The 24,094-nt window shown below is 41.2% G+C and overlaps 1 protein-coding gene across 2 annotated transcripts in view; it reads right to left on the reverse strand.

Moving 5' to 3' along the window:
• PRKG1 (protein kinase cGMP-dependent 1) overlaps nt 1-24,094 on the reverse strand; it is a 320,495-nt gene that overhangs the window by 14,881 nt on the left and 281,520 nt on the right. For both annotated transcript variants that reach the window (XM_026040662.1, XM_026040661.1), the window contains exon 10: nt 8,881-8,977. In XM_026040662.1, coding sequence (XP_025896447.1) covers nt 8,881-8,977 — 97 coding nt within the window. The remainder of the gene's footprint in view (nt 1-8,880; nt 8,978-24,094) is intronic.

The following is a 24,094-nucleotide window of genomic DNA, read 5'->3' on the forward strand; positions in this document are numbered from 1 at the left end:
TTGGAATCAAGAACTGCATCTTTAATCACGACATGTTAATTAGACGTTATCTGCTCTAGGAGAGTCAGATTCCTCTCTTTTTTAGACCATTCCCATCCCACAAGCTCACAGTGATGGCCAAGCTGAAGAAGAGGCTATTCCTACCCTCTATGAGAGAAACCCATCAAGACATTGGACGTAAGAAAGTCCTGCACTGTGTAGGATGGACATGAATTAAAAAGAATAGCTGGACCCTGGAGTTGCCCTCACCAYGTGTGTCTACTGGTCATTACCTTCTCCTCTCCCTTCTTTATCTACTTTCTGTGGACACTCAYTAGGTAGCTACCTGCGCCTTGTGCTATATTCCTATGCTCTTCAGAGACAGAGAAGAAAAAAAGAAGCATGGAAAGCTTTAAATAAATTAAGAACAAATTTGAAGAACCATCACAGAGAAAAAAAACAAACCAAACAAGACCAGGAGACAGGCACAAATTTCCATTCAGGAGGTAGCAATGAGCAATGGTGCTCTGATGGACAGGAAACCCCAAGGTCCACGCATCAGCTGGTGGAAATGATGAGAGAAGGAAAACCTGGGAGGACTTTGCTCCACTGTGATGGCCTGGTCCCCTGCCACTGGAATTTGCTTGGCAGTCTGAGTCCTCATGACAGAGCTGCTCATGAGTGAGCGTGACCAGATGGGTCATGAACTGAAAATGCCTCAAGAGAGATGGTCCTCTGATGAGGATGTGAGGACAAAGCAGTGAAGGCGGCTTTGGTGGGCAGCCAATACTTCTGAATTCCCAGGATGACTTTGAACATCTTAGCATTGAGAAAATACTGTGCCTCAGTAAAGAAACTTTAAAAATATCCTCTATTAAGGGTGTGTGTGTGTGAAGGTGCTGTGGTAGTGGGTCCAGCAGAAGAGCAACTATATAAAATCAGGATGAGCTGTTGACATGAGGGACAGGAGAAGGGATACACCTTCTCTTCCAAGGGATACACCTTCTCTTCAGGAGACCTTGGTCGACTCCTATTGGGCTCCCTTCGCTCTTGCAAAAATGTTGGAACCCCTCCAGAAATGTTGTTTGGCTACACACACACACACACACACACACACACACACACACACACACACTGCTGCAACTTCCAAAACACAGAGTGCTTTCAAGGTCTGATTTTTTTTTTTAACAAGATTATCTTTCACACGCAAATAAATATGTCTTGACCTCAGTGCTTTTTCACACTTTGGGGAAAATGGATATTCATGAGAGCAAATCCCCCTCCTCCCCAAAAAAACATAAAACCCCCAAAATGTCTCAGTGACTGTATCTCTGTGTTTCTTATTCTTTGTCTTTCTGTCTCACTCTTGGTATATTTATTTGCTATATATTTATGTGTGCACAGTCATTACTTTCATATAAAAAGCCCACAGCAGTAGCAATTTCGGTGCAACTCCAGTGAGAATTCAGCGGCTAAAATGCAAGCTGCCCTTTAGAAACATTAAACCTTAATAAATATCTACCAGAAAGTAGAGCAATCCTAACAAAGGAGGATTTTCTTTTTCCAACAAAGATTAAATCATGTGCCAGCAATAAGCAAAAGCGGCCTCAAATCTCCTCAACTTCACCGCAGTTGGGATTTAGAGGGAGGCTATGCTATTTTGACTGCACTTATCTCCTTCCTGTGTGATCTGTTCCTGTGAAGTGAGGGTGAAGAACCTCTGCTGATGCTCTGGGTTCTGTTACTGTAGACATTACACCTGTGGCTGACAACTCTTGCAGATCTGTGTGCTCTCCAAAAAGCCCTTGGAGGCCACACTATACTTGTTCTTATCTTGCGCAAAGCCTTAAAGCCAAGAGGACTTACAGCCATGGTAATCAGGGAATCACAAGCCTGATGGAGCCCAGCTCATACTGGGCATGAAAGGGCAGCAGACCATGGGGCACAGGAGCAGAGCTAAACATGGTTGACATTTCTAATCCGTCCTTGTCCTTTCATTTTTGAAACAGAGGTTGCAACCTGAAGAGAATATCAGAATATCTATCTGAGAGTGAGTGCACAGGAGTGTTCACCTTTTCTCTTGATCTTCAAGGTGGCTGGACTGGCTCCTAGCTAAACGAGGACACCCAGCAAGAATTGGGTTTACGCAAATAAAGAAAAAAAGTATTTAGTTTACTCTGGAGATGTGGCTTTTTCCCCTAAATCCTCAGCAATGGTAATCTTTAGGAGCAGTACAGAAACTTTTTGTGAAGACATTGCTCATGCAGAAGGTTCTTGGTGCTCAAATCTGTTGGGCAACAGACCCACCTCMTCCCCAAAAGACAGAGATGGCAGCTGAGGTACTTTGCAAATGGAGCTTTTCTAGCTAACATCTGTAAACTCTGGATGTGACAGAGCCAGAAATGAGTGCTACCATGAAATAAAAGATGGTCACGCCTTTGTATCACATTAAAAAATAAGTAGCTCCTGAGAGCATCCATCAGCCCAAGCACAAATGTTTTTGCTTGCTGGGTACGTGCATTTATTTATTTACTGATTTATTCTTTTCTTCACTCCAACTGACTTTCAGTGCTTTCCCTGATACATGTACTCGAACCAACAAAAATAGTGGCAGCTGTCACTGAGATGGGCTAATGAGAAGGCAAGCTGAGCTCTCCTAATCCCAACAGCTGCCTTGCTGCATAGGCAAAGCAACAATATTTCCCCTCCAGGCAAAGCTGCCCGGTATGGTTTTAGCTTGCAATATATTTACGCTCCTCCCAAACAAAAATGTGTCCCCTAATAGCAAGACTAGCTTCAACTCAAAGTTAAAGCTATTGGAGAGGGCACTAAATACCGTAATCCATCATATGGCACAGTCTGAATGCTAAGGGACTTGACAGGAAAATACATGATTACCTGTGAATTTGAAAATATAGACACATATATATGCTAAAAAATGCGCAGCTCCTTTGAAAGTCTCATCTGCTTAGCCAATAATTAAAGCTGCTTAATCAATTCCCAAAGTTTGCTAAAAATCTCTAATTCTACCCTCTGAATAATGTATGGAAAATACTATATTCACTGTTTGTAAGCATGTTCAACTGTAGTTTTACTCTTACTTTTTATTTTATTTTTTTTAATATAAGCACAGGCATTGGGAAGTGTAGAAAAATTTGTGTCTTTTCACAAATGCCAGAGGTAAATATTATTTTTCAAAACTGTCTAGAAGGAAAAGGCCAAGGGAGGAATGTAAACTGCTGCATGCATAAAATCCTTCCAATATAAAGTTAAGGCCAGGAGAAGGGTTATATAGCTAATACATATTAAACCAAATGGAAAACACTCACTAATTAATTCCTTGAAATTGACTGCTGGGCCTATATATAAAATCACTGATATTCCCACTTTAATTCCCTAAAATAATTACGAAATGTCCATTCTTTCAGAAGGAAAGAGGCCAAAGGATTCTTCACAGGTTCAAAATAAAAATGAAGCCATTTCAAAAAGAGGACGACCGATCCACCTAACAAAAAGAGCTTTATAACAGATGGAAGAAAATGATAGCTACGCAATTGGAAATTTCTACAAATGTCTGATTTATGCATCTCTTGGTCTACTGGAAGACAATTACTTAATTTTTAATATATTATTTCTTGCCATCTAATTAATCCGCTAACGATTCCATTTACAAAAAGGGCTGGAGGCTACAATAAATCTGACTGCACTTTGCAATTTGGGGTCAGATTTCTCTTAAAACATGAATATGACTGAAAAAGGCCATGCTATCCATTGCAAATTGACTTCCAATACAACGTGGACAAAGCAAGGACTTAGTCTTTAAGCTTAAGGCTTTATTAGACTATGGTGCCCTTAAATACTTGCATTAATGACTTACATGATGGAATAAGGAGAATGTCATCGACCTCTATGTGAACTTCTGAGAAGAGCAAGGAAATTCAACATGATCATGACCAACTGAAGTGATTACTTGAGATAAGACACAACTTGGCAAAGGCAAAGTACTACATTCAATCGCTGTTTTTCTGCTCTACCTGACAGCTCCTGATTAGATTAACAAGTCTTGTTTGGGCCTTCGATCAAAAGAGGTGAGAAGCACCTGGAGGTAAAGCAGCAAGAGTGATCACAGGCCTGGAAAGCGTGAGTTGTGTGTAAAGCTCAAAAGCAAATTAATTTTCTCTAAAGAATRAAGTACTTCAGGTTAATGTGATATGGGTCTTCAAATCTGTAAATCTTACTGCAGTAGAAGGCAAGAAATTGTCCTTCTGGAACAAGAAGAACAAGAAATGACAGGCAAGATATTAATGCTGTTATGTTAAATATTAGAAAAATCTTGCAAGTAGAGGTAACTATGGGAATAAGTTACATCGGGCATCTGTAGCATGCAGTAAAGGCTTTCAACAAGAGATTAAGGGAAAGTTGGTCAGAAATGTTTAGGTATCTCTGATTCTGCCATGTGTCATGAAAAAGGAGTGGATGATCTCCCTCAGTCCTTTCCTGCCCTATGTTTAATGAACATATGCTTGAAATATGTGCTTTAAGCAACACCCACTTCCGCAAACCTGCTAAACATTCAAACTTACAATTAAATATTTTGTCAAGTAAGGGCTGAATGTCCTTAAGCTGCCGATGGATATGACTGCCTTCAGGCTGTCCTTAACCATGTGCTCCCCAAAGCCACGCACAGTGACTAAGTCCCTCCCAACTTGCACATGTGCCAAAATGGTGGAAAAGTCTATTGTTTTTGATGCGCAAATCTGAATATTTGACTGGTCTGAAATGTGAGCAAGGACTTTCTAATGAAATAGACTCTCTAGCAAGCCTCAGTCATCATGTTCGTGAACTTACTCCATAGCYATAATGAATCTAACCCTGTACGGTTATGTGCTCTGTCACATTCATTTCTGAGCTGTCCAAAGCAATCTACCCTTACAGYCCAAACACCTGACCTGGGGTAGATGATTAGAAACACAGATGTTCCAATTAAAAGCAAATAAAAGGTCAAGAGCAGTAAAGTCGAGAATATTTTGAGCGCCTGGGACACCTGATCAGCACCTTAGACCTCTGCAAAAAAAGTGCTCTGAAGGCTATGAACATGAATTGACACACTTATTCACTATCATGACATATTATGGAGGCATAAATTATGAAGATCCAATACTAGCTACCAAAATGAAAGTAAAGTGGAGGCCCCTACCACAGGCTTCTACCACTTGCTCAGTCTGCAATCAATCTGTCTGGAAAAAGGCAAACTAAAGTCAGAGCAATATCCAATTCCCTTTGAAGATGCTCATATACCTTGCTGATGAGGGTCAGCAAAGAAGATCTTAAGCAAAAAAAAAAAAAAAAAAAAAAAAAAAAGAAAAGAAAAAGAAAAAAAAATCATAGGTAGGTCAGTTATTCCAATCAAGAGGTCTAGATATCTTATTTGCTTTGTCCTGTGCTAAGGGAGGTGGCCAAGGGAGCAGGTGCGGGGAGACACATCCTGGAGTAGCTTACATCTACTTGGCAGGCTCTCCAGCAATTTATGAGGGTGGTTCTAGGAATGCGGCATGGGCTGTGCCAGGGCAGCGGCCGCTTCCCTGGGTAAATTCTGAGGATCGGGAATCACATTGCTTGTCTTGCAAGCAGAGAAATGCCTTGATTTCATCTACCTCAGGTCACTTGTTGGTTTTATAAACTTGCAGGTAGAGCTGCAGAAATTGGATGGTCTATGCAGGGAGAGAAGTGTTGAGAAATTGGTGTCTGAAGATGACACAGTGCACCTTTTTCAAGGGTGATCCATGGGGAAAAAAAAWACTTTTTTGTTTGTGCCAGTTTAATGTTCTCAGAGCTAACTGCAACACAAACAGTGAAGAAAGAAGGAAGGCTTGGCCTTGTCAGAAAATGGACTTAGTGTGCTTACAACAAGCCATCTGTTTTACCCCTTTAGCTGTCACCTGCTAAAGCTGACCATAGAGGAAGTCCAATTACGGGTGAAGAAGCATATCCATAATGACAAGACATGATATTAGGTGGCATCAACTAGCCCTAAAAATTGAGCCAACTCTGAAGAAAAGAACTTAGCAGGCACAAACATGACAAAAAATTCTCTTGATGTAGCTGGATAAATAAAACTACCTAGGAAAGGTTCTGTTAAAATGCCCCAAAATTTGTCACCATGCTGCACACATAGTTTTTTTGTCACAGGAGCAAAACCATGACAAAAAGATATTTCCATAGGTAACAGCCAGAGAAGAGAAAATTATTTAAATCACTGTCTCACCCAGGAGATGAAACAAATTTAAACGTCCCTGCATTTAAATTCACCCAAAAGACAAGCTCTCACAGTTATCCAAACCATATCTGACAACTAAAACGCAGGTAAATGGGATCATTATTTATCCTTAGCCAAAGATCCAAATTGGACATTACAGTTTCTACCCAGATCCTGCCAGTTGTGTCTTTGGATGGTATAGAGCTGTGCTGGGGTGCTGATGCATGGAAGTTATGGTTAAGTTATAGACAATCTTTTCCTTGCAATGCACTTCACTTATTTGATTTTTTTTTTTTTATTCAAGGGAAGTGCAATAATTGGAATTTTTCTTAGAAACAAACTTCAACACTGCTGTGAGCTAGTGAGCTACAGTGATGCAGCAAGGTAATAAAAGAGTCCATTCCTCTGACATATACTACATCCCTCCATTTTGTAGCCTGAAATTACAAAATACATTTTCCTAAAAAAAGATAGTGGCAAAAGGTAGTGATCCCACACTCCGTTTTGATGAAAATCGTCTTTGCTYGCTTTAATAACAACCTTGCTTGCCAATGCTCAGCCTGGAGATGGCAACTCTGAAAGGTACTTAGCTTTTTAAAACAGTAAAGATGGGAGAATATTAACATAAGTTCCCGGGAGGTAAAAGAAAAGTAATAAAATCAAGAACGTGAAGTCAAATTTGAAAATATCTTTTATCCCTTTGCGTGCAATCCTGTGTGAGTTAAGAGCTGCTACATCTTCTAGAACAGAAATACAGGACAGTTTAGTGATATAATACAATCTTTCTTTTTTTTTTTTCCCCCTAAGTAACTGAAAAATATGTATAGTTAAATGTGACATGTAAGATCTCTGCCTACTTAGCTTGGGTGTCGATTCTGAACTAAGTGCATAATTTTATCAGCCTCATTTTAGGTGCCGTAGCTGAAAAAGTTCTTCTGTAGACTACACCAGCAAACCATGACCTTTTCCTGCATTTTTCCTCTATTAAACCAACTAGGAAGCAGAAGGCTCCTCATCTGATTCACCATTATACTTGTAATTTACCCAGAAAAATGACCTTAAGGAGCTTTCTTCTGCTTGGAACCTCCTAAGCTCACTGCTGAAGACAACCCCCCTACAAGATGATGAAGGCTTTTCTACATGATGAAGGCTTTTCTRCTACCTATAGGCGTCTGCTGGCTGCTGAGGCCATACTCAGTGCTTCCTGAAGGCTTCTAAAAAGTTGGGGCCTCCTAAGATTTACCTATTTCTACCTAACTGTTCTCTGATAGCCTAAAAACAACAGAGCGTGTCCACTGGTGCTGTTTCTGAGACTAGGCAACAGTTTCAGCTACGGATGTGATTCTTCTTACCACCACATTGACTTGGAAAGCAGCTGGAGCTAGAAGACTTGCTGCCTTCAGCAATACACCCCAAYTGATTTAGTGTTGCCCAAATTAGACTCTTGCTCTCAAGCATCCTTGACAGGAGACCCCTCTTTCTCTCTCTCCAATGACTATAGAAGGAGWGGGGGAAGGACACCGTCCCAATGGTATGGGGCTGAGCTCCCGTGACCATTTTCCAAAACACCAGCTGCTAATGGGGAAACAAAAATAGAGCAACAGAAAGGGATCAAAGCCCTCACTGCGTGATTTTAAATAACCTCTGAATAGGAAAAGACAGAAACAAGTTGTCGTTGAAATACAGATTTCACCCCTCGCGTCACCGGCGATGATCCAGCCACTCATTTTGCTGGTTTCCAAGTTCCCAGCGTGACAGGGATCACGCAAGAAGGCATTTTTGGCTTCCGTCTGGCGCAGGGATTTCCCGTCCACTTTTGTGATGGCAGCAGTAACTGTTTACTTTTCTGTCCCCTAATTTAGAGGAGTTCCTCACATACTGTACTGGTGTCTGGTAGCAGAAACGCCTCTGTGCTTGAGTGCAGTGATGTAAACTAAGCTCCCTCTTTCTATTAAAAGCTTTTGCATTCACACAATCTTACACATGGGTCATGCAACTGCTGCCCTTTCCGACTCCTCCCGCTCAGCCCTTGCTTAAATAAAAAAAAGAATCCAACAACTACATGGCTCCAAACCCAAGCAGAGCAAAAAGCCAACCTAAATTTGGTGCTTTCTTTAAAAGCTGTTAAACAAGAAATACTCGAATATCCTCCTGTGAATTGTAAATCAGACACGTAATGTATAGTCTGCCTCACAGTCTACAGTTTGCTTTATAGTCAAGCAGGACATTAATCTCCAGACCTGAATCTGCAACTTCTTAGGGCAGCCGGTGGACCGTGATTCCACTTCTGGCCAATTAAAAATACGAGCTGCTCTTATCTCATCACTTAACCCCATGGAAACTCTTTAGGTTCTTTTTTAAGGGGCAATCAGTGTCATAAAAAGGTACTGTTTTGGTATAAGACCTCTTGGAGAGAGAAGATAGATGCTCCTTTCCTAATCTAGGATGTGCATGCTTTAGGTTTATTCACACGTGTCTGTTTCCCTGCAAATGCAATACAACTTTCTTCAACTATTAACAAAATAAGCCTGACACATGCTTCTCTACCAGTAATTCAGCTATAATAATGAAGACAAATGAAAAGACCATACTGCTTGTTCCCAGAACATTACACAAATTTCAGAGAAAGATGAAAAATTACCTACCAGTTCAACTCGTCCGAACCCTCCAACTCCAAGGGTGTCAATGATGTTGAAGTCAGACAGTTTCAGGTTGGCGAAGAAGGCAGCTTCGGCTTCATATCTGGATTTTTTTATGCGAAAAAACGGAAATTTCTTAGATGTGCAAACATGAGGACTGCGCAACACCGCACCCGAACGGCATGAGCGTGGAACAGTTTTTACCTGCTTAATTTCCATCTTATTGCTCACAGTTTGCTTTTAATCACACTCCTACTCGCTGGTTCCATTATAGCACAGCTCCACTTTGCCTTCTTGGTTTTTTTTTTCCAAGTGAGAAAAGCAAACATACCTAATACATGCCTACAGTGCACAAGTCTGGTACTGCAATCCAGCTCCAGCTACCAAGCGAATGCTACAGTTTGGCATTTCCTATAGATCTTCTTGCGAAGGGTGGGCGGTTTGTTTTGCCTTTTAGTGTTTTGTTTTTGTTTTTTTTTTTTTTGAAGATCAAGTCTCTCACAGAGATTTCTTTCATCCACAGGCTGGCAGCAGTTTCTGTAAGTGTTTTATGGAAAAATGGCAAGATCTTTAAGGTCCCTGAAGAGAAATCACAGTCATATTTTTTTTTTTTTGAATGAAATCAGATCCAATAAGCTGAGGGCTGCTGTGCAAATGCCTGCAATGAATGACTTCAGTCACATATTAACATTCCTTAAAAAATATCTTCACTTCTTTTCCTGCTATAAACTCACTCGGAGGAGAAATTCCAGCCCAGGAGATCCCAAAATCCAGATGCTCTCTCTTTAGCCCATGTGCAACCGGCTTTCAACAGAAGTTCACCAAGCCCTTCGCTATGGAAGCATGCAAATCTAACACATGCAAGCCTGCCAAAATTAAGCTTCCCATGAACACACTCATGAATATGATTCCTTAAAAATAGCTCCTTGTCAAGGTTCACGGTATTTTTAGAAAGGCTCGGGAGGGAAATGGATGGACAGGATCCACCCACTCACTAAAGTTTGACGTGCAGCTGCTAGAGAAGTCCCTGAGCACGTACAGCTTTTGGCTGTTGGTGATATGGGATTACATGGGGAAGGGAAAGAAAAACATTGATGAGTCTATGGAAAGAAAGGCACGCAAGGTGTAAAGGGGGAACTGACTTAGAAGTRCACACATTTCAATATTTAATTTTATCTGTAATGCTTCGCTATTGACTGTAACCATAACGTATTATTTCACCCAAGYATCGTGTGCTTCATTGGAGCCCTTTTTAGGCTCCAGCAAAGATAAAATATCACAGTGTTAGCAGTGATCGCTCCCGCACGACCACCTATCTATCTTTTTAATGGATCTACTCTGTCATGGCCGTCACTGTATCTAATAATCTAATTCAATAAYGGAACGACATTGATTTAGGGACTTATTTCTGTCAAACCACCTTTGGCATTTTATCGAAAACCAAAATACCCTTTGGAGAGACGGAGAGGAAAAAAAAAGCCAATTTGAAGGTAAAAGAGAGGGGAAAAAAAGAGATGCTGAGAAAGACAAAAGGTCCCGTAAGAATGCCCAAAAGACAACACAATAAAGAGCTCTCTTATTTGGGGCCATGGATGCCAAACGAGTTCAGCTTTGCTTTATTATTTACACTGTCACCAGATCCTCTCAGTGACCTTGTCCCTGTGGCCCGCATCCGATTTTGGAAAGCAATCGCCACCGCGCCTGCTTCGAACTTGGAATAACCTTGTGGGACACAGCTGCTTATTGATCGCTTTATACTCATCATGAGGTGCATATTAAACTTGTAGCCATTTTATTTTTAAAATACGAGTATCTGTTAAATGAAAGACATGTTTACAGGTTCCCTTCTAAATCACAAAAGGCATATCATTTTGGGGGTGACAACACAGTGAGATGGGCTTGTGCTAAATACATATATACCAGCAAATGATTTGTCTTTGGCTTTCCTGACCATTTAAATGTATTTAGTAATTTGCAATTGCTAGCAAGCTGAGATGCCAATGTGGAAAACTTTCTTCCCAAGGTGAAACATCTGCTGCAAAATTTTTAGCCCAACAGCTCAGGGGGAGCTGCAGAGGGGTCACATCCCCCCAGCAAAGGAGGAGTGGGAGATGCCAAATGCCAGTATGTCAGAATGAGGGTTTCCAAAGACATACAGAAAAGATGGAGGGGGAAAGATCAATCTTTCTTTTCCTCTTATGCTGAATRATTGCAGAGCCCTACAATGTGACCTGGGGGGATGAAACCAGACTGTTTCTGGAAACAGAACTGGAAAGACAAATGCAGTGCCACTTGAATCTTGGAAGAGCTACCACTTCTTGCCAGCTGGTTGGTGAGGACCCAGGATCTCATGCAGCAGCCACAAACTCTTCAGGTTTTGTGTGCCAAGCCACAGAAGCTGAAAGCTGATGGTTTTTGAAGCAGGGCTGTCTGAGGCAAAAATCCATGAATTTAGTATTTCATTAAAGGCAGCAACTAGTGTATTAGGTTTGATTGGGTTTTTGGAAATCTTCTGGCAAAAAACTCAGACCTGTGGTGTGTGGTTAGTAAATCCAAGGGCAATAAAACCTGTAAAACAAATTGGACCTAGTTCTCCGGACACTACGCAAAAGGCATCTTAGAAACAGAAGACATGCATAAAATAGAGAGTGAAACAAAAAAATGGGAATAAAGATGGGCATGCAAGCCTATCATATGTTTGATAGGAACCTTCACATCTGCATTCTGCTTTATTCCCAGCTACAAAGGTCCAAGCCCAATTTCCAATTGAATTGCAATAAAAGCACAAGATCAATACTGCCTAAAGGCACACAATTTAAGGCCAAATTCTGTCACAGAACATACCTGTGACAGGTAAATTCTCAAAAGCTCCTAAATCTTGAGGATTACCGTCAGTTGAGTTAGATTTATCTGAAGGTGATTGCGAGAATGCTCTGCTTTTATTTTAGAGTCAGCATAAGCAATACAGCTAACACCAGTTCTGCATCTTGGCCCTGGAAAACCTAAGAATAAATCTTTAAGTTGCTTAAATAAAAATAATGAAGTGCAAATATTTCCAAGTTATCTCATGAATCAAAAATCAGGTCAAGATCATCATCTGCAAATTCAGAGTATGAATCCAACTTTTAGGCAGCTTGCTCAATTTGCAGGGCCSTCTCTAAAGAGAAACTGTTGAGATCTTGGAAAGTGGGTTCTTTGCTCTTCTCAGGTTCATTCTCCAGGAAAGAGGGTGCAATCAAGACTAGTGAAAAAGGTATGAGACCTCTGAACTTCATCCATGCTGCAGGTGAGAATCAAGCCTGCAATGTATTTCTTTAATTATATCATCACTCCAAAGTCATCCATCCTTTCAAGGGATGAGGAGAGCAAATTGAAGAAATGCAGAGGTTTAACAATTAAAGCTGCTATGTCCACAGGAATATGTCTGGTTCTGGGACAGGTTAAGGAGGCCAGCTGAGATGCACACGAAATACTTAGCTATGGGAGATACAAGGCTTGGAGTCACGATTTCTTTCTCTCCCTCAAAATAAAATAAATATGCTCAATGAACCAGTAACTAAAATGAGYTGGGTTGCATTGTCCTTAGCATGGATAGCATCACCACATGAGAAAACAGAGTGAATTGGGGATCATGAGAAAATACTGCTGTACATAYGCCCTTTCACTTTGAAGGAGCAGCYCTTGAAGCTCTAACACCCAAGCTATAAGCACAAAAAMCAGAATAACCTTAATGAGGCAGCTAAAAGAGAAGAAACAAGGAACTGGCACAAGCAAAGGTTTGTCATTCTGCAACTGCTTGGCTTCCCTAAACCAGCTCACGATTCCTATTGCAAGAACTAAAAGTGTTGGGCAACATTAGRCATCTGTTACGAAACAGGCATCTCGATGCAAAGCTTGGCATCCTTCCACCTATGCGCTGCCAACGAGATGGAAATTGTAACCAAAAGGGACCCAACAATCAGCTCCCTGACAACAACAAACTTAAAACTTTGGCTAAAATAAATAAAAACTGCCATCACTAGCTATTTATCAGCTCTTTTGCCAGCCTTATATCACATTTTGTTTGCTGGCTGGCTCACTGTAGCACCCTGTCTTGGGGATAAGGCATTTCCACCAACAGAAGACTTGAATCTCAGCAAAGAGTGGAATAAATTGAACCACGGTAGCTGGATGATGGGGCTTAGTTGCAAGAAGTCATATGCTCAGCTGCCTGGAGCAGCTTTTACCCAACCTGCAAGACCCAGAGACTGGAAACACCTGAAAGCAAATTCTGGAGAGGCATCAACAGCAAATCCATGTGTCCTTGTTATGTCTCGGCACTCATCCTCACAGGGATCCCATTCCATGTGCTTCTCCTTTAGTGCTTGCTCAAGGCATTGGTCCATTAGACGGAGCATGTGCTTTGGGTGGAGAAATAACCCTCAAAAGACCCTTGAGTCAAAAAACAAATAACCCGAGGCATGAACCAGAAACATCAGTGGGGAAAGTAGCAATATCATCCTCTAAGGGGGTCATTCTGTGCTTTGCAGAGCCCTCTCCTCCAGCTTATTAACSAAAAAACAAGTGCTTAGCCTCAAATTAGTCAGGCAGAGCAGGCAATGACAGCACAGAACTAAGATTTCGTGAGGATGGGCTCTCTGTATAGGAAATGACTAGGCTTTGTGTTTTTTTCTCCATGTACTAGACATCTGAAGGTACCAGATGTCCATCCCATGTCAGAAACGCACCTTTGCTTTTAAAACATCCCTTCGGATCAATGCTGCCATCAACAGGAACAAAGACATCACATAAAAGGCCACTGCTTCACCTATTTTACTGTCAATCACAGTGTTACACAAAAGCCAAATTCATGCTAAGCTCTGTCATGTTAAGTGGATTTATTTAGCTTGTTCACATGTACAGAAACACAAGAAAAGAAAAAGATCAGATTCAGATATGGCCATTTGCAGGGACAACGGAAAGACTGACAGGACACCAAGATGTTGGTTAAAAGCATTGGCACAAGGAGACCATGAAGCCTAAGACTGGGGATATGCTAGTATGGCCATAAATATCATCTGCTATATTAACATGAAGCCATTTCTAGAAGGGATTATTGTCCCTTCTCACCAGAGACAAAACGCCAATCTAGGTGAGCTGACAGCAGCATGGACCAGCTGCAGAATGTATGCTCAATCTGTTCCACATCCTCTTATTTTTGAGCTATGTTTTCTACTCAATATAAGGAGGCTGGGGGCCAAACTTAGGAAGCATTTGAGCAGTTGAGGTTGGCCAATAAAGTAACTGGGGTGCCAAGCTTGGTGCAGCCCTACACAATCCAGATGTTTCCTTCACAACCCAAACCCTTCTGCTTGGGTTGCACCTCGTCGTTTTTTGGGACTGGCACATTAAGCTTCCTTTCATCTCCATGCCCAAAAGCAGATGGGATAGGCATGTAAAGAGCACCTCCCCTCAAGAAATGCTTTTATGAAGCCTCACAGAAGGCACCACAAGACCATCATTGTGACTTGATGACCAAGAGCCAGGGCAACGGTAGGATCTCAGTGCTCTCTCTTTGCAATAGTTTTTCATTTATTTCAAWTTTTTATTTTTTGCAATCTTCTACTAGCTTGTTTAAATATCCATCCACAGATGTCCTGTCCCTGGTCAGATGCCCAATGGACCTTTGGTAAACCAGGCCCTGCTGCCACAAATGTCCCAAAATAGTTCAAAACGGAGATGCTATACTCTCTACTTCCCCAAAAGAGGCTTGAATAAATTTTAATTATAAACAGGGTGGGTGGGGGAAGGATGTGGGGTTTTTCTTCCTCTGCTGTCGTTTCCTGCTCTGCACAGTATTAAAAAATATTGCTCAAGCAGTTATTTATTTATTTACTTATTTATTTATTTATCTATTTATTTATTTATTTAACTCTGGCTGTTGCTAGCTTGAGACCRAAGAAGCTGCCTCATGGCCACTGGGTTGTATTTGTGTTCAGGATCAGCAGAGAGGGACTAAACGTTGATATTCATGTGGAAACCTTATTTTTAACTTAAAAATGCAAACACACAAAACTATCTTTTCCTATTGCCAAACAGAAAATAACTACACAGCCACACAAAAAAACCAAAATACTTCCATACTACTATGGAAGAATAAATTTTTTTAATGTCACTCAAATACCATCCTCAGTGTTTTAGTTTCAATACAACCTGTCTAAAGCACAAAATAAAACTGCATTTCAGAAAAACAGTCATCTTTTTTTTTCTTTTTCTCCCAGGTAAACATTTGTGGAAATCACATATTTCTTTACAGTATTTCTTTTTTGATAGCATTTTCAGTAGAAAAAAAAATYCTAATGTTTTTTCCTTGTAGGCCAAGAAGTCAATGGAGAAGGATGAGTTAGTGGCTGGCAATGGGCATTGCTCTTGCCTCTTTGCAGGGGCACTGATTTATGCAAAGACATAAATGCAGGCCACGACAAATTCCCTTTATGGGACACCGAAAGTGAAATCAAAATCAATAAAACAAATAAAGTGACAGGGCCTCTACGTCATCAAGACTGGATTGATATTCCTCAGTACAATTTTAGCTCACAAAGAGGATTTTTCCAAATTGCTTGGATATTTCCTGCTCTTTTCAGTATGGTTCACGCCTCTGGAAATATAAATCCTTGATGGCTAAGAGTGAGCATATCTGTTTAGCATTAACACCTGAGTGCAGTGCTCCACATTGCCTGGTGGTCCATCAATCACGAARCACTCAGTCCCAAGGCCAAGGCTCTTCCACCAGAGATTTCCATCTTGTATATATGTGTGTGGGGGGTACATATRTATATACACACATGCACACATCTAGTTCACACTCAAATATCAACCTCAAGGACAGCAAATGCCCCCTAACGAATCTGGTCCAAGTGTCCCACCACCTATCATGGACCAGAACAGTTATTTTAATGAAACTAGTTGGACAACAAAAGAAGAGTCATGCCCATCAGCATTGCAATGGGCATGCTGCAACACTAGCAAGTGCCTCCTCAATGAGATATAGGTAAAAGTACAGGTAAAGTCCAGGTACAGCCACAAGTTGCTCAAATCACAGTGATCTCACAATTTAAGGAAGATATTGCAACTTGCTAAGCGGTTACCACAGACCCCAAATCTGCTTAGCTCCACATGTAAAAGCTTGATGGCCCTCTTGCCTTTACATACAACTGCATTGCTTGCATAAGTAAATGCTCACCATGGCAACAGTAATATTCGGATTCAAAAGGCCTGACTGCATTTTTGCCTTATATTTTTTTTTCCTCAAGTACAAGGAGAACAGATCCATATATTGCTGATGTTGGACATATTTATTTGCTCAGCTTACCCTGTTTGCTTTTAATTGCACATTTGCTAAAGCCTCCCAGGTTCCAAGCAATGCCCAGCAAGCTGCATTAAACCATTTTTGTTTYAAATCAGGAAGGTTTCCCTCACTACATGGTCTCCAGCTTGGTGACCCATAAGAAGCGGAGGGCAACCTCCATTGAAGGAATTGCTTTTCAAGGGCTGCAGGGAGGCATCTCAGCCACATTTTTTTGGAGTCTGCTCCAGACTCTCAGGTAGAGCTCAGGGACCTGCAGATGTTGCCGCAGCAGATGGGTGAAGGACACCAGTGTGAAACTCATGRCTTCCCCCAAAATGCCCAAGGAGAAGTATTAATGGACTGAGATCACAGAAGAAAGTCTCCCAAAGTGTTACAGCAAAACTGTCAAGCTTTGATTCCAGAGTGACGCAGCCAGAAATCATTTCCTCTTATGCAGATGGCATCCTAATTGGTTTTTTGGGGGTAAAAAAAAAGGTGGCATATTTGGGGAACGTGGGGAGGAGAGAACATAACATAATATCCTACGGAAAAGCGGGAGTGGGCAGGAAGCAGCTTTTTCCCTTACAAAGCAAGTACATGTGCACACAAAGCGGGCTTTTGGTCCCACTTGTTTACTCTGGCAGACAGATGAAACTGTGGGAAGGCATCAGCCAAACTGGGCTCCACATAGCCAGCCCTGTCTTCATATTCTCCTGTCTTAAACACTCTTTTAGTCTGACTTACCCTTTAGGTTTTTTTGCATCACTTTCAGAAGCAAAAAGCAACATTGTGGGCCTCACAGGGTATATGAGATGGGCACCTACCATCACCTACTAGGGTCTTTCAAGCAAAAAAGTGTAGAATCCCACCCACATGGCATATCCACTGGCACGGTCTTCAGTATTGCATGTGTGGTTGGTTGCAGCTCTGCTGCCAAAGGAGGAAAGCCCTCCTTTTGGAGCCAGGTGGGAGAAGCTCAGCAGAGGCAGAAACTTCGTCCTGAAGCTTGAAACTGCACACAGTGAACTCTACACAGTATCAGGTGAAGGCTGAGTATCAGGAAGACAGGATGGGGAAAAAAGAAAGCATCAGAATAAGTCATCTATTTAAAAAGAATCCAGAGAAAGAAAACCTGGAACATCTGCACCTAGAACTAGAGAATAAGAAGGTCTAGCTTTAAACAAGGCTTTGACATGATGAGAAGACAATCACTGGAACAATGCCACAAAAGCTATTGAATAGACTCTATATGTGCAGGCTATACCAAGTCAGACAGTGTGCTGTTTCATAGCAGATTAACAAATGTAATTATCAGCAAGTCACCCAGATCATTTACAGATGGAAATTCCAGGTCTAAGTAGAGAAGCCGAGCATTAGCACTGGACTTCTGATCACCCACAACTGTAACTGTGAGGCAGCTCTGACCTGACCTCTGCAAAGCGAAGAAACAACGCAGAAGGGTGACAAACTACACATAATATGCCTGTGAAACCTAAAGTTTTGGATGCAATCAATGATTATTTTAGGCAAGACCTAATCAGGCAGTCCGGGAAAAAACAGAACAATTTGCGACTTGATCCTGAACAACGTGTAGGGCCCAGTTCAAAATACTGCTATTTGAGAACTACCTTGTTACAGCAACTATAATGCATTTATATTTAATATGGCTGCAGAACTGAAGAGGGATTTAAAAGAAAAACAAAACCAAACAACCTAAACAAACACCGATTACCCTAAAAAAAACCATTCAAGATTAGTTTACACTAAAAAAAAAAAAAAAAAAAAAAAAAAAAGAGTAGCTAAAGCAGCTAATCAGGACAGAGAATCTCAGTAGTGGCAACACAGGCAATGGGAAATATACAGTCCATGGAGTATCTACTGAACATGGATCTAGGATAGGTCAAAGAGAAGTTGGTGTGGCTGCACAGCAGGGTAACATAAGATCCTAAAAGCAAGAAGGCATCTTTCAAAGATGAAGTTGTTTTCAAAAAAAAAAAAAAAATTAAAAAAAAAAAAGAAAACAAAGAATCCAATCTTGTCAATTTGAAAGGAAAAACATCATAAGGCAGGGAATAAAAAAAAAAAGGAGACAGAACTTCAAAGGATATAAAAACAAATAATAAATTCTTCCCAATCACAGCAGCAGCAAGGAGCCTGACAGAAAGGCTATARGGTCTACAGATCATGCTATAGAAAGAGCACACTGAGAACAAAGCTACACGAAGAAAATTGAAGCTCAATTTTTACTGTGGGTTCAACATGGAAAATCTTGAGGACATCCTCTTATTTCACAGGGGATTCACCTGAGTAACAGCCTCCACTGAAGTGTCAGTAGGGGACATGAGATGACACTGAACCTCCAGGATCAGATGGTATTCACTCAGAAATTCTCCATGAACTCAAGGTGAACTACTAAGTGTGGTCTGCAACCATTTCTGCTCTCAGAGAGATGGAAGTAGTTTCTTGATGGGATCCAGAGCCCTATTCCCTAGTAAGACAAACATCTGTACTAACAGAATTAGTTGACACATGGATAAATAGTTGGGCAAGAGCCAATATGCTTCACAAATCTACTGGAGTTCTTTGAAGGAGCCAAAATGCACACGGGCAAGAGAGATCTGGTTGATATAGTTGGCCTAGATTTCCCACAGGCATTTGACAAAGTCGTTAAAGAAACGAAGATACCATGAGATAAGAAGAAAAGCTTTGTATTGATTAAAAAAAGTTAAAGTTAAAAATAGGAACCAGACATTGACAATAAATAGCCAGGTTTCCTAATGGATGGAGGCCAACAGTCCTCAGACATCTTTAAAGACATTTATAATGGGGTGGCAGGGAATAAGTCAGCTTGACAACATTTGTYAAGGCTATTTAATTAACAAGCACAGTGAACAAAAGCAGAAGATGGAAAAGTTACAAAAGGACTTAATGATACTGAGTGACAAGTTAATAAAGTTACTTGAATGTCCACTAATATGTGATGATGCGTATTAGGAAAAAACAAAACCAAAAAACTATTTTATATATGTTGTAAAAGGCTATGGGTTGGCTACCTCCACCTAGAAAACAAAATCTTGGTGTGGATAGTTCCCTGAAAATATTAGTTCAATATTCAGTAATGATCAAAAATCAAATTTCTACTCATCAACCCGAGTAGAAATTATTAGAAAAGGAATGAAAAGTGGATCAAAACAAACGACTGTACCTCCAAAGACACCTATGGTGCATCAGACATGAAAGACTATATGCAACATGTTGCATATATTGCAACAAAAACCATATAATTGTCACATAAATCCCCTCCACTCCCATCTCAACAATATGATATAATAGAATTGGGAAAGAAACTGAGAAGGGAAACAGTAAGGACCAAAAAGTCTATAACATTTTCTATCATAGGAATGATCGGGTGCTACCTCCTGGGAAGACGACAACTCATGTAGGACAAGAAAGGCCTAAAATGAGTGCGCGCCCTGGGCAGAAACTATTGTTAGCTATTTGCTTTTAACTATTTTAACTATATTTGCTATTAACTATTGTTAGCTATTTGCTTTTAACTCCAAAGAGATGAGAGTTGAGTTTCACAATGCCCAGTGCCTGAGCTGGAAGTCGCTTTTTGTTCTACAAGGAAAGAGAGTAGCTGAGCAATCTTACAGCTTGTCGCAACTAGATGAAAGGAAGTTTCTTATCAAACATTGCCTAGCACGTGGTGACTACCACAGGGAATAAAGGCACCTTTCACTTCTTTGCTGTTGCAAATGCTCAATTCACCACAAGTGCAAACTATGAAGTGCGTTGCTGACATTGGATTATTATCGTGTTTCAATTAGGGGAATAAAAACAAAGCAAATAAGCCACTCAAACACTCAGTTTTCTCCTACTGCTTGAGAAGTGATTCAAGTTGCTTTCTGCTGAGGAATGCCAGGAAGATGAAAAGCAGAAAACACCTGAAGTCCCAGCAGCTCACCAAGTGTTAGGACCCTGAAAATATTTCCTAACCCCTGACAACGTACTTGGTGCATTTAGGAGATGGGCTCATGACACCCAATGGGTTGAACAGGATGGGTTGAACCACTGAGCGTTCTCYAAAATGCACTTCTGAGCGACATCCACATCCTCCAGCACAAAACATCACTGCCTGTTTGACGTCTACTTAGTTCAAGTTAATTCTGAAAAATTCAGAATTAAAGAGCAGATGTATTACGGACAGATGACCCTGAAAACCCACGTGAATCTGAAGATGATCAAGGGAATCTGCTGGAAAACATCAACAATAATTTTGGGTACATGTCAAAAGCAATGAGTTCCCAGGGAAATTCTTGGCAGCCCTTCGTGGGCTCCAACAAGTTTTTCAGCAGYGAAAATTCCTGAAAGGTACTTTCCCATACTTCCACTGGAGGGCAGAAATGTCCTGTACTTTCATAAACAACACTTCAGCTCATTGCCACAAACATATTTGCTTAAAAGAAGCTTTTAGGTAGGTCTTGCCTTGAGATATTCTTGCATACTCGAGCTTTCATTTGCATTTAGGTTTATTAGCAACTTTAAAAATCTCTGTCAGGATTTTCACAACATAGGGCTGTTCTCCTACAATTTTACTACCTTGCTTTTCTTCATCTTTATGAGGCTGCTTTACTGAAGAGTGTCAACCACAACTACAATTTATCAGCATTGATTCTTCCTAGCTAGCAGGATGTCCTCGTCTTTCCCTTCTCCACAATATTTCTAGCTATTCCTGTGTCCCATATACCCTAAAAATACCTACAATGCACCCCAGAATTACCTTTGGTGAAAGTCACCTCCGTGACATAAGGTGAAGGTCCCTTAGTCTCCCAATAACCTTTCCTGCAGGTAGCAGAAATGCTCTGAGGGGGCCTACTTGCTGACCGACTGGTTTACATGCACAGTGGATTCCCAGTAAGGAAAACAGTCTTAGGAAAAACATTAAGGCTTGCAGAGGTGACCTGGGAAATGATGGATTGTAACAAGAAAACTAAAATTAGTACAATTAGCGGCAGCAAAGTCAAAACACTATTTTTTCCTAAAAGGAAAAAGGGACACGTGGCTCAGAAGCATACTGGAGTTATTGAAAGGGTCATAGACAAGGGTCAGGACACTTGGCAGACTCTATTTGATTTCTGAAAGTCATCTCATAAGGCTCCTCTGCAAGGCAATTAGAGCAGCCAAGCTGACAGGACATAAAAGGAAATGTCTTCTCGTGGATGGATAGCTGCTCCGGAGAGTGGAGGTCAGTAGCAGAGCAGGGACAACTGCCAGAGATCCTGCAGGGTGCTGTGCCCTTTAATGCATTCAAAACCAGCCTGGCGAATGATCCAARAGCAAAACGACAAGGTTTTCTGTTGACATTAATTATTCAGCAAAAAGCAAAAAAGAAACACAAAAAGAAAAAGCAAAAAGCAGGGCTAACTGCAAAGAGCTGCGGCAGGACCTTAGGATATTGAAGGACATGCTAATGAAATGGCCAATAATATGAAATATAGAGAAACTGATACATGCAGAAGAAGTAATCGAAAGGCCTAATATCCAACGATTTGCTCGGAGAGGGTCGGACCCACTCAGAAGCAGGCTCTGAAATTTGTGATAGTTCCCTGAAAGTTCAATGCCCAGTGATGGTCAAGAAGTCAACTTGAACGTCACGGTTTACCAGGAAATGATTAGAAGGTCACTTGCCTTTGCACAAATCTGCCGTATCCCTGCACCTCTAGTACAACACATAGCCCTAGTTCACATATATCCTGAAATAGCAGTAAATAAGCTTTTCAGAAAAAGGACAATAAGGGTTTCTGACTTCAGCTTGCTTCATCTCTCCATGCCTAGAGCTGTTGTTTTTCCCCCATCAAAAAGGCAGCCAAGTCACCCAAGCTCAATTGTCCCTATTTCATGATATGACACAGAACCCCAGGTGTCACAGGAATGACTTTCTTTGGTCACAATGCTGCCCTGCAAACACACATTCAATATCAGTCATCCTGCACACAAAATAACACAGCAGGGTTGGATCCCCATCTCAAAGAGGAAAGTGCAATTCCTTCAGCAGTAGATTTTTTTTTTCTCTTCCATATCTTCCATCCTTCAACATATTTAAGGAACTGCAAAATTACAACAATTTCCTCACCAAGATTGTAAAAAGACTCAATAACACTTATCTTTTAATATACCAAAAATAAGACTTAGCCAAAAGGTAAATAGCCATTTTTGGGTTGCAGCTATATGGCAAAACACTTGCCTTCAGATAAAGATCATCTTCCTACATTTCCCCGCCACTAATGACCATGTTGTCACTTGAAACTCCCCAAAGAGCTTTAATGTCTTCTCTAGTTCCCAGAATTAGCATTGGAGGTTTGGAATTAGCTTCTAATGCTGCGACGCCAGATCAAAAATGAATTAGAGAAAGGGGCTGAGCTCAGCCACGTGGCTAAGAAACATTATGTGCAAAATTCTGCTTGGAGGCCCCTCTGTGTAAAATGCAGCTGCCTCCTGATTAATAACAGGCGACCCAGTCAAGGTCAGAATGTGTTTCTTAAGTGACACAAGGGATTTAGGGATATCTGTATCTAGCAGGGTAAAACAAAACTCATATTTTAAATAGGTATTAGTGTTTTATTGTATTTGGGAATAAAAAAAAAAAAAAAAATGCGTTTCCTCCCAACCCCCCAAATAGGTTTTAATCATTTAAAAACTGCCCATGCAAGACAGGAATTGGTGTACTCATGGCATCTCCAAGGCTCCTGGGTCTCCCAGCTGCATCAACAGGAGGGTGGCACTATTCTTTGGGAACGTGCAAGGAAGGATAGGATCACTTCAACCAGAAGACTGCGAGAAAAGACATTTCTGCCACCATTTTCAACACCAGCTGCATTTGCGCCTTCAAAAGCTCCTCAAAGAGCAGTAAAATGTGGGCCAGGGTCATTCCTTCACGACACTAGGCATTTTAGGGCCTTCAAACATCAGGCCTAGGTACCACCACTCACTCCTCTTCAGTTGCTGAGGCAAGCAAAGAGTTGGTCACTTCTGGGGTCACATCATCTTGCAAAGATAATGTTTTCCAAATTATCCTGTTCTGATAGCTCAGTGTTTCCTATTACACCTTCCTTGTGCTTGTTCCATGCTGGACCATACCAGACATCCCAGTGCTACAGCTGCAATCAGGAGTCCTGTGACACCTTTCTTTTAATTCTGTTGGTTTTTACAGCCATTCCCCATTAGGCCTGAACCAAGGGCTGAGGGGATTGTCAAAATGCCCCTCTCCTGTGGGAGAGTAAGCAGTTCAGAGCAGCTTCCTACAGCTTTTAGATTCTTGAGAGCATCCTGATATGTTCTATATACTGCCTAGAGTTCTAATAAGTACCATGAGCCTACTTAGGACAACTCTAAAAACAAGTTATGGTCTGGGAGAACCAAAAAGTCTAAGGATATCAGAAAAGATGTAAATCTGTCTGCCTTTCCTCAGCTTTGGGAACAAGCATGAACGTGGAGAGGAAGTCTCAGCTCCTGTGTTCCCACGGTCGGATACGAGTGGGAACCAGTATCAATGAACCAGAGAGATCACGTTTCCCCCATAAACCAAAAGATTTGGTGTTTAGTAGCTAAAGCAGGTGTCAATGCAAAGCAGATGATCTTTCTGAACACAAGTGCAGAGGTCTGAGATCATTGCAGCATTGTTCTTTCAGCTCTTCCTGTGTGGGCTGCAGCAAGAAACCCTGGGCTCACTAAGAAACTCTGACCTAGAAGTCCTTGSCCAGCATTGGAAGTGGAGCCATATCTTATTTCAGGAATTCTCACAGCTACTAAACTTAATGTGGCGGTCCTCACAGTCCACAGGAGAACATCTGCTATCTCCCAAATCTCTTCTTGAGACTACTTGTTCTCTGC

This window comes from Nothoprocta perdicaria, unplaced genomic scaffold, assembly GCF_003342845.1.
Source record: "Nothoprocta perdicaria isolate Ctin4 unplaced genomic scaffold, notPer1 scaffold_260, whole genome shotgun sequence".
Lineage (NCBI taxonomy): Eukaryota > Metazoa > Chordata > Aves > Tinamiformes > Tinamidae > Nothoprocta > Nothoprocta perdicaria.